The sequence below is a fragment of the Nansenia antarctica genome (assembly GCF_963989245.1).
Source record: "Nansenia antarctica genome assembly, chromosome: 14".
Taxonomy (NCBI): domain Eukaryota; kingdom Metazoa; phylum Chordata; class Actinopteri; order Argentiniformes; family Microstomatidae; genus Nansenia; species Nansenia antarctica.
In genome coordinates this window covers 31,627,157-31,639,813 of record NC_137684.1, presented here as the reverse complement: position 1 = coordinate 31,639,813, position 12,657 = coordinate 31,627,157, and the positions used below count along the sequence as shown (strand labels likewise).

Genomic DNA, 12,657 nt, shown 5'->3' with positions numbered 1-12,657 from the left:
ACGTCATCTGGACGTCCTAGAAAGACGTAATATGAACCCACATTCCGGCTTCCCTGAGGACGTCTTTTGGACTCTTTGTTATCTTGCCATATCAGTCGTGCTCCTTGTGCATGAGGTAGTCCCTCAGTCTGGGTGGGAAGGGGGGACAGTCCAGGGTGTTGAGGTGACCCAGCCTCTGTGGGGTCATACGTTTCCTGATCACCAGTCTGCAGAGGTGTGCCAGTGAACGGGGGTTCCCTAGGTCAAAGAAAGTGAGGATGTTGATTAGAAGCGGTAGGGGTGGGGGGAGGGTCAGTTTTTAATGCATTCAGAGCATGGCCAGATTTCCAATTTCGTATGTTCTACTGTATCTGACAACATGTCTAGATGCTCTCTAATAGATGTTATTTTGATCAAATGCAATAACAACATTGTGGTTCTCATTGATGACTGAGCACACGTGACTGTTGATATGAAACACCACAACCTGCATGAACCACAATCCTTCAGTCTAGACAATGTTCCAATACTTTTGTTGCCTTGAAGTAGGGGGACTATGTATAAAACGGGTTGTATTTTCTAAATGTAAGTAAGTAAAACTTTATTTATATAGCGCCTTTCGTACATGAAATGCAACTCAAAGCACTTTATGGTGAAGCCAATCTGAATAGAGAGAACATTATTACATCTGAGAATCTCTACTTTAACCTCATAGTAATAGTTTGATTGTCAAATCCAGTATAGAGCTAAAAGAATACAAAATGGTCCAATCCAATACTGTACATTCAGAATTTGCTAAGATGATTTATCACTGAATTACCTAATATGCTGCAGATCTGGGGCCACTCTTCCTGCTTCTCCAGGATGCGTCTCATCTTGTGACACAGAGGCACGTGACTGACGTAGTCCAGGAGGATCTCCACCGTCCTGCCTGCCAGGGGCGCCAGCCAGGAAACACTGATGACATCACAGAACTGGAGGACAGGTGACAAGAGATTCCTGAGGGCGTTGCAGCCAATCATACTGTAGACTGCCTCTGAGGGCGTTGTAGCCATTCATACTGTAGTAATAATAATAATAATAATAATAATAATAATAATAATACATTAGACTTATATAGCGCTTTTCTAGACACTCAAAGACGCTTCACAAACTGAAAAGATCGAGTAGTAATAATAAAAAGAAACAAAAAGGTAAATAGAAGAAAGTATAGGGGCCTAATGAAGGTAGTGCTGGGGACACATGGGAAGGGGAGGGGGAGAGGGTTAACTGGTGAAGGCGAGCTTGAAGAGGTGGGTTTTGAGGGCCTGTTTAAATGTTGGGAGGGTGTTGGCTTGTCTGATGTGGTTGGTAATCGACAATACTGTAGACTGTCTCTGGACAGAAGTGTTTCAAATTAATAAATTATGTTTCATTTAATTAATTCAACCCAGTTTGACTGTTGAGTTAGACAAGTTCGTCATTTGTGCGTGACAAAGAACATTCAGTGGAAAGTTGTTTTGGCCCTGATAATGCGCTTTAAACATCTGGTGTCATGGTCGAGCACGGCCCTTTACGTACCTTTATGTTTTGTTTGTTTACATGGATATGAACATACTTAGAAAACATACGGAGCTATTAGAAAACACCTTTAACTAATACATGATAACACTACATTACTACTAGCCCTGTGATAACACTACATTACACCACATCAGTGAAACAGAACTCACAGGTACTTTTTCATCGTGGTGATCCGAATCCGAATGCCACTGGTCACTGAAGTCATCCCAGTCGTCGTGGTTACAAGAGAAACATCTCTCTGCGTCGTAGCCGTTGTTTAGCAACAGCCGCATCATCACCTCGTCCTTCAGACAGTACTGCAGCGCCGTGGGGAACACCGTGTCGCTGACGGCCGTGAAGTAACAGTTGACGTCCGCCTGTCTGTCCAGGAGCTGCCTCACGATCTCGTACCTCCCAGCCCTCACCGCCACTAGGAGGCAGCGCAGCGGGTCCAGGTCAGGCTGGGCCCCGGCGTTCAGCAGCATCTCAGTGCAGGTCACGTCCCCGTTGGAGACGGCAAAGTACAGCGCGCTTCTCCTCATGTCTCCGTAGTTCTCTGAGATGTGAGAGTCTAGCAGAGCGTTGACATCAAAGCCCTTCTCAAAGAGCAGCTCCAGGCAGGGTACGTGTCCTCCGTCGGCTGCAGAGTGAACTGGACTCTGGCCTGACAACCTGATCGCCCTTCTGGTGGTGATGGGAATTAAGATTCTCAACGCCCTGATGGAGAAAAGTAAACTTAGTTCAGTGCTCAGGTGGTTTTCATAAGAAACACAAATAGGCTACATCTTAACCACTTTGGGGCGGCTGTGGCGCAGGAGTAATTGCTCCCAGTGAGCGGGCCGGCACCTTGCATGGTAGCTTGCCGCCATTGGTGTGTGAATGTGTGTGTGAACAGGTGAAAGAGAGGCCGTTGTAAAGCGCTTTGGATAAAGGCATAGCTATATAAGTGCAGTCCATTACCATTAACCACTTTGAGCTTTACATCACAAATACTGGATATTTTGGACTGACATTCTGTTCCCAACTAGAGGGAAATTTAGGGTAAAGGAATTGTGAAAGTTTGTGTAAACTATCACTTTACATCACTCCCACCATGACAGGATCAGGCTGTGTATACTCACTGGTAATGGCCGCCGTATGCTGCTCGATGGAGAGGCAGCTGGCAGGACAGACTGGGGATGTTGGGGTTGGCTCCATGCTGCAGGAGGAGATCTATACAGTCTGGGTTCCCAGATCCTGCAGCATCGTACAGCACACTGTCTCCGTTGGGCGCCTGTGCGTTCACATCGCCACCTAGTGGTTGGGAGGGGAACCCAGTAAACAAAGAGTCCAAAAGACGTCCTCAGGGAAGCCGGAATGTGGGTTCAGATGACGTCTTTCTATGACGTCCAGATGACGTCTTTCTAGGAAGTCCAGATGACGTCTTTAGGACGTCTTATGGACTACAGATCGTCTTCTGTAGTCCATAAGAATCTTCTGTAGTACATAAGACGTCCTAAAGATGTCATCTGGACGTCCTAGAAAGACGTCATCTGAACCCACATTCCGTCTTCCCTGAGGACGTCTTTTGGACTCTTTGTTTACTGGGAATGAAGACAAACCGTTGCGAATGAGGATCTCCAGAACTCCTGAGTGGGCGAACTCTGCTGCGATGCCCAGCGCCGTCACGCCGTGTTGGTCCGTCTGCTCCACCTGGCCGCCGTGGGCCACCAGCAGCTCCATGACATCGCTGCAGCCCCGCATGGCCGCCTCGTGCATGGCTGTCCACCGCTTCAGACAGAGCTGCTCCACCGCAGCCCCTCTGCTGACCAGGGCAGACGCCATGTCGTAGGACCCAGATCTGACAGCTGCAGGAAATGAATGAGAGAAGTTGCAGAATAGTAGAACGTTTATATAATTTGCATGTAGAGAGAGAAAATTTCACCAGTAGGTTTCTCTTAGCCAGGGGTTTGATTTAGCTTAGCTCTAGAGGCTTTACTCTTGGCCTGTCCTGGTGTTCCTTCTGAATCTTTACCCTTCAGAAACAAGGCTTGTTGTTGGTAGTGGCTAAGTGGGATCCTTGGGACAACAGTACCCATCACCTTAACCTTAACCGTTATCCTTATCCTTACAGTGGGGTGGAAAAATGTGGGCACCCCTAGTCAAAATACCTTTTACAATTAATATCTAAGTGAAAAGAAGCAAACCTAACCTCTAAATGGTACAATGTTACAGTTTCAAAATAATAAAACAAGGATAAAGGTGCAAACTGTCAGCTGTCAGCTAGTACTTTGTAACTCCTCCTCAGGCAACTATAACAGCTTGCAAACACTTCCTGTAGCCAGCTAAGAGTCTTTCACTTCTTGTTTTGGGAGATTTCCCCCATTCTTCCTGGCAGAACACCTCTAGCTCAGAAATATTCTTGTTTAAGATCTCTATCTAATATTCATGTTTGACATCTCTCCAGATTTTCAATAATATTCAAGTCTGGGGACTGTGATGGCCATTCCAAAACCTTCATCCGTCTTTTGTGGAGGTACTTCATGGTTGGTTTTGAGGTATGCTTCGGGTCATTGTCTTGCTGGAATACCCAACCTCTCTTCAACTTACATTTCTGGACTGACCCTCGCACATTAGCCTCTATAATGGAATGGGATGATCCTAGACCAGTAGAGGGACAGTGTTACCTAGCAGCAGAGGTGATTCATTCTTGTTGTTGGTGTTGTGAGGAGAAGCTCCGTATTCCAGCAGCATCTTCAGGTTCTCCAGCAGACCTGCTCTGACAGCCAGCGTCAGCAGGGTCTCTCCCTGCCTCGTCTTCTGCTCCATAGACACTGAACACCTGAAAGAAGCTGTCAGACACAACATCTTCAACTTGGATTAACAAGCGTCCATCTCCTTTCCACAGAAACAAATCGTGAGTTTAGAATTATAAGGTTCTATCTCCGTTTAGGGCAGTTCAGAGATATTGAGCGTCAAAGTTTTTACATTCCATTATGTTTTGTGAGATGGAACCTTTGTATTTTATGAATTACTAACAAAAAAATGTCAACATTTTAAAAATAACACCACACAGGCATTAATAAACACCTAATGGATCAGATTATGTAAAAAACTCAATTTTGACAAAAAACCTTTCGAATTCTAGTCATAAAGTAGTCACTTCCAAGACAACATAATAATATGTGATATGTACTGTAGCCCTTGTGAGTTGGATCTCATATGATTGCTTGCTGCTCTTACCATAAAGAACCATGTGTAGCACCGGCACCAGTGGCTGGACCACGGCCTTGTGTAGAGGGTAGCAGCCCCGGTCGTCCGCCTCACTGAAGCATGATGGGTATCCACACAGCTCCTGGAGCGCTGGTACGTCCCCTGGTGGGGGGGGCAGGATGAGGACATGTCACGGGGGTGAAAGGTCAGCTACAGGTCACCTATGTTGACATATTGTGTTATGTATTCACCTGTATGAAATCAGACTGGGCAGGATTCAGTGTCTACACTAAACAGCTTTCTGATGCTATTTTTACATTTTATTTATGTTTTGCTTATTTTTTAAGTGGTTAGCGTGGGACCGCTGTGTACTAGTGATAGAATTAGATTTTAAATGTTTGAATATTTAAAACCGTTTTGCGTTATCAATGTTCAAATGTAAATATCACTCAAGGATATGCAGACACTTCTGTCTGTCTGGGTCTCTGATTCATGTATGGAATGTCAGAACACAGGTTGATGTGTATACTGTATATGTTACGGTACATGTGGGAAAACTAGGGTTAGGTGCTACGTCGACTTGGTACAAGCTGGCATGTCTAACCCTACCCCTACCCCTAACCCTAACCGTAGCACCCTAGCACCTAACCCTAACCCTAGTTTTCCCACATGTACCGTATTCCCACATGTACCGTAACATATATATATATATATATACATGTATAGGCTACTTGATATCAAGCTAGTCCTTGTACCTCATACTGTACACACAGGAGACACTAAATGGGAATTCATGTAACAAAACGACCTCATTAATTTGACATGTTATAGTTCATATTACCATGCTTAATGGCGTCCAGGATCATCACATATTCCTTGCTGAGAATGACAATGAGAGATAATCCAAATCATTTTCAAAAAAAGCCAAATTCTGTGAAAAGTACAATGTCAGTAGTAGGATTATGGTCATGCTCTACCTCTGTGCAGGCGATACAAAGTGTTTCTGGCATGACTCCTGAATGCTCATCTGAATAGAATAGTCTAGAAGTCCATCCTCGTCCATGTCGTCAGTAGGATCCATGGCTTTCATAGGAGACATAAACGTAAGCATGAGGCCTGCAGTGGTGTAGTCTAGGTGATACGCAGGACTAGGCCGTATACCCATACCCACTAGGAAAGGCCAAGGATTTCCATATACCCACTTAAAAATGTGCGAGGATACGTAACAGCGTTTTGTGACAGAACCTTCACACTTTCATTCATGGGGGGTAGTGGTGGTCTAGTGGATAGTGAGTTGGACTTGTGATCGGAAGGTTGTGAGTTCAAATCCCGCCTGAAGCCACACCACTACTAGTGTGCCCTTGGGTAAGGCACTTAGCCCTCAGTTACTCTAGGGGGAATGTCCCTGTAATTCGTAATTGTAAGTCGCTTTGGATAAAAGCGTCTGCTAAATGGCAAAATTATTAATTATTTAATTATTATTCATAAAATTCACCCCGTCTGTGTTACGAAGCACTTGGGACTGACTATAGCATCATATACCATCAACAGGGGGAAATGCGACATGAAATGTGTCAAAATGCAGCACTATCATGCACAGACCAGCCTTATAACATGTAATGTTAGATATATATATAACGTTAGACAGGGAGCGCAGATTTATTTTTATGGCGTTCCGAAATTAACGATATGAGGCTGGGAAGGAAAAATCACAATATACTCACTAGAAAACACTAGACTAGACCACTGCTGCTGAGCTCTACGCTCCAGACGTTTGTCTAGTAAATGTACTGTGTAAACTAAACACTTCTCTCTACAAACATCAAAACATGAAGTCCCGTTTTATTAGATACGTGTGCATATTAACAACCAGGCAGCAGTCGATATTGTTCATTCATTTCTCACCTGTGAGTTCTGGTTCTGTTTAAGTCACGGTGGTACACAGCCAGGCCAGGGAGATTAGCAAGTTTGTTTACCATGTCAGAACCGAGTCCCCTCTCAAACCCCCGGCCCCGCACACACACACACACACACACACACACACACACACACACACACACACACACACACACGCTCACTCACTCACTATTTTTAGGTCACACCTGTTCTGGTTGAAGCCCTGTATTTAGCATGCAGACCGTACAACAGCATCCAAATGTTGTGCAGTCTCACATGTAAGCTTGTTTTCCATTGCTAATGACAAAGGTAATGACACACGCTGTGTTATATCATATTTATTTAACCGTTTGTCAGTTTGTCTTAGAGATTGTGTCCAGTGAGAATCCATGTTCCTCAGATAAAGGCTAATGCTAACAAGTCAAACCTGCATTCACCATAAAACTGGTTCCAGGGTATCTCTTTTTCTTTTTTGAGACACAAAGATGATTAAAGGTTTTATTTATTTTACATCATCCATAATACAATCTTCAGTGCTGAATCAGAGCAGGATCATTCTGAAAGCTATCATAGGCTGCAGCGTCAATTCAGTCTTCAATTCTTTCAGAGACATTATTAAACATTCATGCTTTTCTTTAAAAAAATAAAAATAAAATTACTTTCAGCTTCTTCCATTACTCTAGGATGTTACTTAAAGAGAGACAGGACAAGTTATATCAAAGCTCTAACATGTAAAAAAAATACAACGTAAAAAGAATCAGAAATGTACATCATGCTCAGCACTTCAAAACACAAACGGACAATACGCAGGGTCGTTATGGTGGCAGGATGGCCAATCCATAGCCTTCTCTGTTATCTTCTGAGAGCAGCCATTCCATCTCCTTACATAATCATGTCAGCGTTCTGGCCATACAGGTCCAGCTCCCTGTACAACAGGTAGTTCTTTAGTCTGGGTGGGATGAGGTCAGTGGTCATGACCCTGGGGTCACTCAACCTCCTCAAGGTCATCCTCTTCCTGATCTCCAGTCTGCACATGTGCTTCAGTGACCGAGGGTTCCCTGGGTTAACCAGGAGAGAAATACACACAGAAAATAGATGAATGTAAATGACATGTAATAATGATGAATGGATCTGGGCACATATCGTGAGTTTAGAATGATAAGGTTCTATCTCCGTTTAGGGTAGTTCAGAGATATTGAGCGTCAACGTTTTTACATTCCATTATGTTTTGTGAGATGGAACCTTTGTATTTTAGGAATTACTAACTCAACATTTTCAACATTTTAAAAATAACACCACACAGGCATTAATAAACACCTAATGGATCAGATTATGTAAAAAACTCAATTTTGACAAAAATGGAGATGGAACCTTCTAATTCTAACGTCATGATAATCCGTTCTCTGTTCACTGTCTTTGTAGAAACTTACCCAGGATGTCACAGATGTCGGCCCATTCTTTCTGTCTCTCCAGAATCAGTTTGAACTTTGGGCAGATGTGGACGTGGCCGACGTAGTCCAGCAGGATCTGCACCACGCTGCCCGACAGGTGCATGAGGCAGCACAGGCTCATGAACTCACAGAACTACACAACAGAAAAGAAGGTTAACGTTGGTATTTTATCTGTATTTTTTAAGCAGTCAATGCTAGTGGTTCACAGACGGTATGATGAGTTAACATTAATAGTGCAGGAATACTGTTGAAATGTGTGAAGGAAAGAAACGACTTTATAGAACAAGCTGCAGTGGTGACATCTTGTTCTGTGCTTGGACTATTCTTCCCTCTGGAATGCCCTCCCCAATTGGTAACCATGACATCAACTATTAACAAGCATAAAAAAGGTTGAAAGAAAACTCACAGGAATCTTCTTCTCCTGGTCTTTCTCCGCCGCACAGCTCGTACTCGAACCGTCGTCGTCATGGTCACAAGAGAAGCATCTCTCCGTGTCGTAGCCGTTGTTTAGCAACAGCCGCATCATCACCTCGTCCTTCAGGCAGTACTGCAGCGCCGTGGGGAACACCGTGTCGCTGACCGCCGTGAAGTAACAGTTGACGTCCGCCTGTCTGTCCAGGAGCTGCCTCACGATCTCGTACCTCCCAGCCCTCACCGCCACTAGGAGGCAGCGCAGGGGGTCCAGGTCAGGCTTGGCCCTGGCGGCCAGGAGAGTCTCGGTGCAGGTCACGTCCCCGTTGGAGACGGCAAAGTACAGCGCGCTTCTCCTCATGTCCATATAGTTCTCAGATTTGCGTGCAGAGAGAAGGGAGTTCACGTCGTAGCCGTTGGCCATGAGCAGCTTCAGACACTCACAGTGACCGCCCTCCACCGCAGAGTGGACCGGACTCTGGCCGGCCAGTTTGAGGGCCTTCCTGGTGGTGAGGGGGATCAGGATGTTCAAAGCGCTGTGGGGCGAGAAAGAGGAGAAAAGGTGTTTTGGAAGTCATACAAAAAAACAGGCAAACAAATCAGTTTCGCTAGGTGTGTTTGACCAGTTTGTTGTCAGGATGTGACCTAGTGGAGACTCTAGAGTCCTGTTCAGTAAACAACCCTAAACATTCGTCTCAGACAATTGCGTCCTCTCTGATTCCCCTGCTTGGGGGACATGTTGAGGGGTTGTGTCTCAACTTGCGATGATTGTATAGATGTTTCACTGACTTTAGACCCAGTTCTTATTGTACATAGCTCTGGATAAGAGCATCCCCTAAATGACTGTCAATGTGAATCTCCTTATCTCCACTTGAACAGTTTCTTCCCCAAAGCCACAGCCCTCCTCAATAACTCCTGATCATTGCACCTTGCACATAACATGTTCTTGCACTAAGTTGTACAGTATATTTATTCACTTATATTGGTACTGTATACATTGTGTGTCTTGAGTATTGTTGTGTTGTGGTCTTGTTGTTGTATGTACTGTAGCTTGTTTAGCGTGGAGAATACCAAGTCATGTTCCTAGTGCACTGCACATGGCCAATAAAGTTGAATTGAATTTAATTGAATTAAACCAGGTGTTCTGCAGCAGGTGTGCAGCGTACTCACTCATAGTGGCCCTCCAGGGCGGCCTTGTGGATGGGGAGGAGGCCAGACACGCTGGCTAGGTTCGGGTCGGCTCCGTTCTTTAAGAGCAGATGGATGCAGGCAGGGTTCCCTGAGCCCGCCGCGTCTGTCAGGACGCTCTCCCCGTTAAAGGCCTGGGCGTTCACCCTGCTGCCTGTTAACACAAACACAACATCACAACACAACTGGGTTGGGCTGTGTTTCAGGAGGTAGAGGCTGTGTCTCAGGAGGTAGAGGCTGTGTCTCAGGAGGTAGAGGCTGTGTCTCAGGGGGTAGAGGCTGTGTCTCAGGAGGTAGAGGCTGTGTCTCAGGAGGTAGAGGCTGTGTCTCAGGAGGTAGAGGCTGTGTCTCAGGAGGTAGAGGCTGTGTCTCAGGAGGTAGAGGCTGTGTCTCAGGGGGTAGAGGCTGGTGGAGGTAGAGGCTGTGTCTCAGGAGGTAGAGGCTGGTGGAGGTAGAGGCTGTGTCTCAGGAGGTAGAGGCTGGTGGAGGTAGAGGCTGTGTCTCAGGAGGTAGAGGCTGTGTCTCAGGAGGTAGAGGTTGTGTCTCAGGAGGTAGAGGCTGTGTCTCAGGAGGTAGAGCCGCCGTCTAATGATCGCAAGGTTGGCAGATAGGAGGTTCGAACCCCGGCTAGCCACATGTCGAAGTGTCCTTGGGCAAGACACTGAACCCCAAATTGCTCCCAGTGAGCGGGCCGGCGCCTTGCATGGTAGCTTGGCCGCCATTGGTGTGTGAATGTGTGTGTGAATGGTTGAATGAGAGGCCGTTGTAAAGCGCTTTGGATAAAGGCGCTATATACTGTAAGTGTAGTCCACAACTGGCGGTTTTCAAAGGTTTAGAGCAAAGTTTACAGCTGTCTATCACAGCAGGTCACAAATGTCACAAATTAGTGTCACCTCATCTGAATTTAACCCCTTGTGGTTAAACCCCTCTACACGGAACAAAAATATAAACCCAACACTTTTGTTTTTGCTCCTGAGTTGAAATCAAAGACCTAAGACTTATTTCTATGTACACAAAAGGCCCATTTCTCTCAGATTGTTTTTCACAAATGTGTTTAAATCTGTGTTAGTGTCCTAGTCTTCTCCCTCGCCGAGATAATCCATCCAGCTGACAGGTGTGGCATATCCAGATGCTGATTAGACTGCATGATTATTGCACAGATGTGCCTTAGGCTGGTCACAGTAAAAGGCCACTCTAACATGTGCAGTTTTATCACACAGCACAATGCCACAGATGTCACACGTTGTGAGGGAGCGTGCTGTTTAATCAGCATCTGGATATGCCACACCTGTCAGGTGGATGGATTATCTCAGCAAAGGAGTGCTCACTACAAACGTGTTGCGTTTATATTTGTGTTCAGTGTAGTTAAACTGTTGTTAGCCAGATGGATTATGCTTTAGTTTACAGCAAGGATATTGTTGTAATCTTCCTTGGTTTAAAGTCCTGTAACTGGATTATAGCGCAGAGATTCTATTATAAAACTCATCAGAAATTGACGAGTGAAATAACTTCCCTGTAACCCCTCCGTGTGAACCCCTCATATTAAACTAATAACTTTAGTTGTCAATTAAAAATCCAACAGTCACACAGTCAGCGGTGTAAGTCAGTTAGCTACTGTGATCAAAACGTGACAAAAGTCAGCATCGATTCAGTTTCCTCTACTCATCTTGAATTTGCTTTCCACATGCCACGCTAAATAAACATGAGCACTAGCTGATTATTCGCCTCATTCCCAGTGAACAAAGAGTCCAAAAGACGTCCTCAGGGAAGCCGGAATGTGGGTTCAGATGACGTCTTTCTAGGATGTCTTATGGACTACAGAATCGTTCTGTAGTCCATAAGAATCTTCTGTAGTCCATAAGACGTCCTAAAGACGTCATCTGGACGTCCTAGAAAGACGTCATCTGAACCCACATTCCGGCTTCCCTGAGGACGTCTTTTGGACTCTTTGTTTACTGGGTTATTATCACCCAGAACTCTCTCTGTTACGTACCGTAGTGAAGGAGGATCTCTAGGATGTGGAGGTGTCCGCACTCTGCCGCTATGCCCAGCGGCGTCACGCCCTGGTGGTCGTTCTGATTGGCCCGTCCTCCGTGCCGCAGCAGAAGCATCATCACCTCGACCCCGCCCACCCGCGCCGCCTCGTGCACGGCGGTCCACTTCTTCAGACACACCTGTTCCACCAAGGCCCCGCGGGCGATCAGCACGTACACCATCTCATAAGACCCAGCCCTGACGGCTTCAACACAGAGATAACACATCTCATTGATTATTATTTGAAGAATATCTATGTAGCCTACGTTTGTATAATTTGTTGGTTTCAGGAAATGTCTCGGTTCATCAACAATCTTAAGAAAACGTTAGTAATCAACATTTGTTGATTAGCACTAGCCTACCCAGTAAACAAAGAGTCCAACAGACGTCCTCAGGGAAGCCAGAATGTGGGTTCAGATGACGTCTTTCTAGGACGTCCAGATGACGTCTTTAGGACTGTTATTCTGTAATCCATAAGACATCCTAGAAAGACGTCATCTGGATGTCCTAGAAAGACGTCATCTGGACGTCCTAGAAAGACGTCATCTGAACCCACATTCCGGCTTCCCTGAGGACGTCTTTTGGACTCTCTGTTTACTGGGTATCTTTTAATTTCAGGAAGCTGAGAATCAACTTCCTCTATCCTGCTATGGACAAATGAGATGTATGGATATATGAGATGTAACAATGTTGTGCCTATTGATTTTAAGGTGGCTTGGTGACTTTGTCATGGTAAACCACATGTGATCAGGCCACGTTACCCAGCAGCAGCGGGGACTGGTTCTTGGTGTTGGTGTTGTGAGGAGACGCCCCGTGGTCCAGCAGAGTCTTCACGTTCTCCACCAGGCCGGCGTTGGCTGCCAGCGTCAGCGGTGTCTCTCCGCCCGTGGTCGTCCTCTCCTCCACCGCCAGCCCGTGTGAGGCCACTGCCCAACACGCCAGGGTCACAGGGGACACAACACGT

The 12,657-nt window shown here is 45.7% G+C and overlaps 2 protein-coding genes across 2 annotated transcripts in view; both read right to left on the bottom strand.

Moving 5' to 3' along the window:
* Window positions 1-91: 91 nt before the first annotated feature.
* asb15a (ankyrin repeat and SOCS box containing 15a) lies at window positions 92-5,794 on the bottom strand (the record flags this gene model as incomplete). Its single annotated transcript, XM_080544805.1, has 9 exons — window positions 92-237; window positions 800-953; window positions 1,692-2,238; window positions 2,643-2,814; window positions 3,123-3,368; window positions 4,188-4,352; window positions 4,744-4,875; window positions 5,555-5,592; window positions 5,691-5,794. 9 exons carry the CDS (start codon window positions 5,792-5,794, stop codon window positions 92-94), a joined length of 1,704 nt encoding a protein of 567 aa, XP_080400931.1.
* Window positions 5,795-7,491: 1,697 nt separating this feature from the next.
* LOC308170072 (ankyrin repeat and SOCS box protein 15-like) overlaps window positions 7,492-12,657 on the bottom strand; it is a gene marked incomplete at both ends in the record, with an annotated part of 7,056 nt that continues 1,890 nt past the window's right edge. The window contains 6 exons of the mRNA XM_080544804.1: window positions 7,492-7,667; window positions 8,040-8,193; window positions 8,467-9,007; window positions 9,642-9,809; window positions 11,649-11,898; window positions 12,455-12,619. Coding sequence (XP_080400930.1) covers window positions 7,492-7,667; window positions 8,040-8,193; window positions 8,467-9,007; window positions 9,642-9,809; window positions 11,649-11,898; window positions 12,455-12,619 — 1,454 coding nt within the window. The remainder of the gene's footprint in view (window positions 7,668-8,039; window positions 8,194-8,466; window positions 9,008-9,641; window positions 9,810-11,648; window positions 11,899-12,454; window positions 12,620-12,657) is intronic.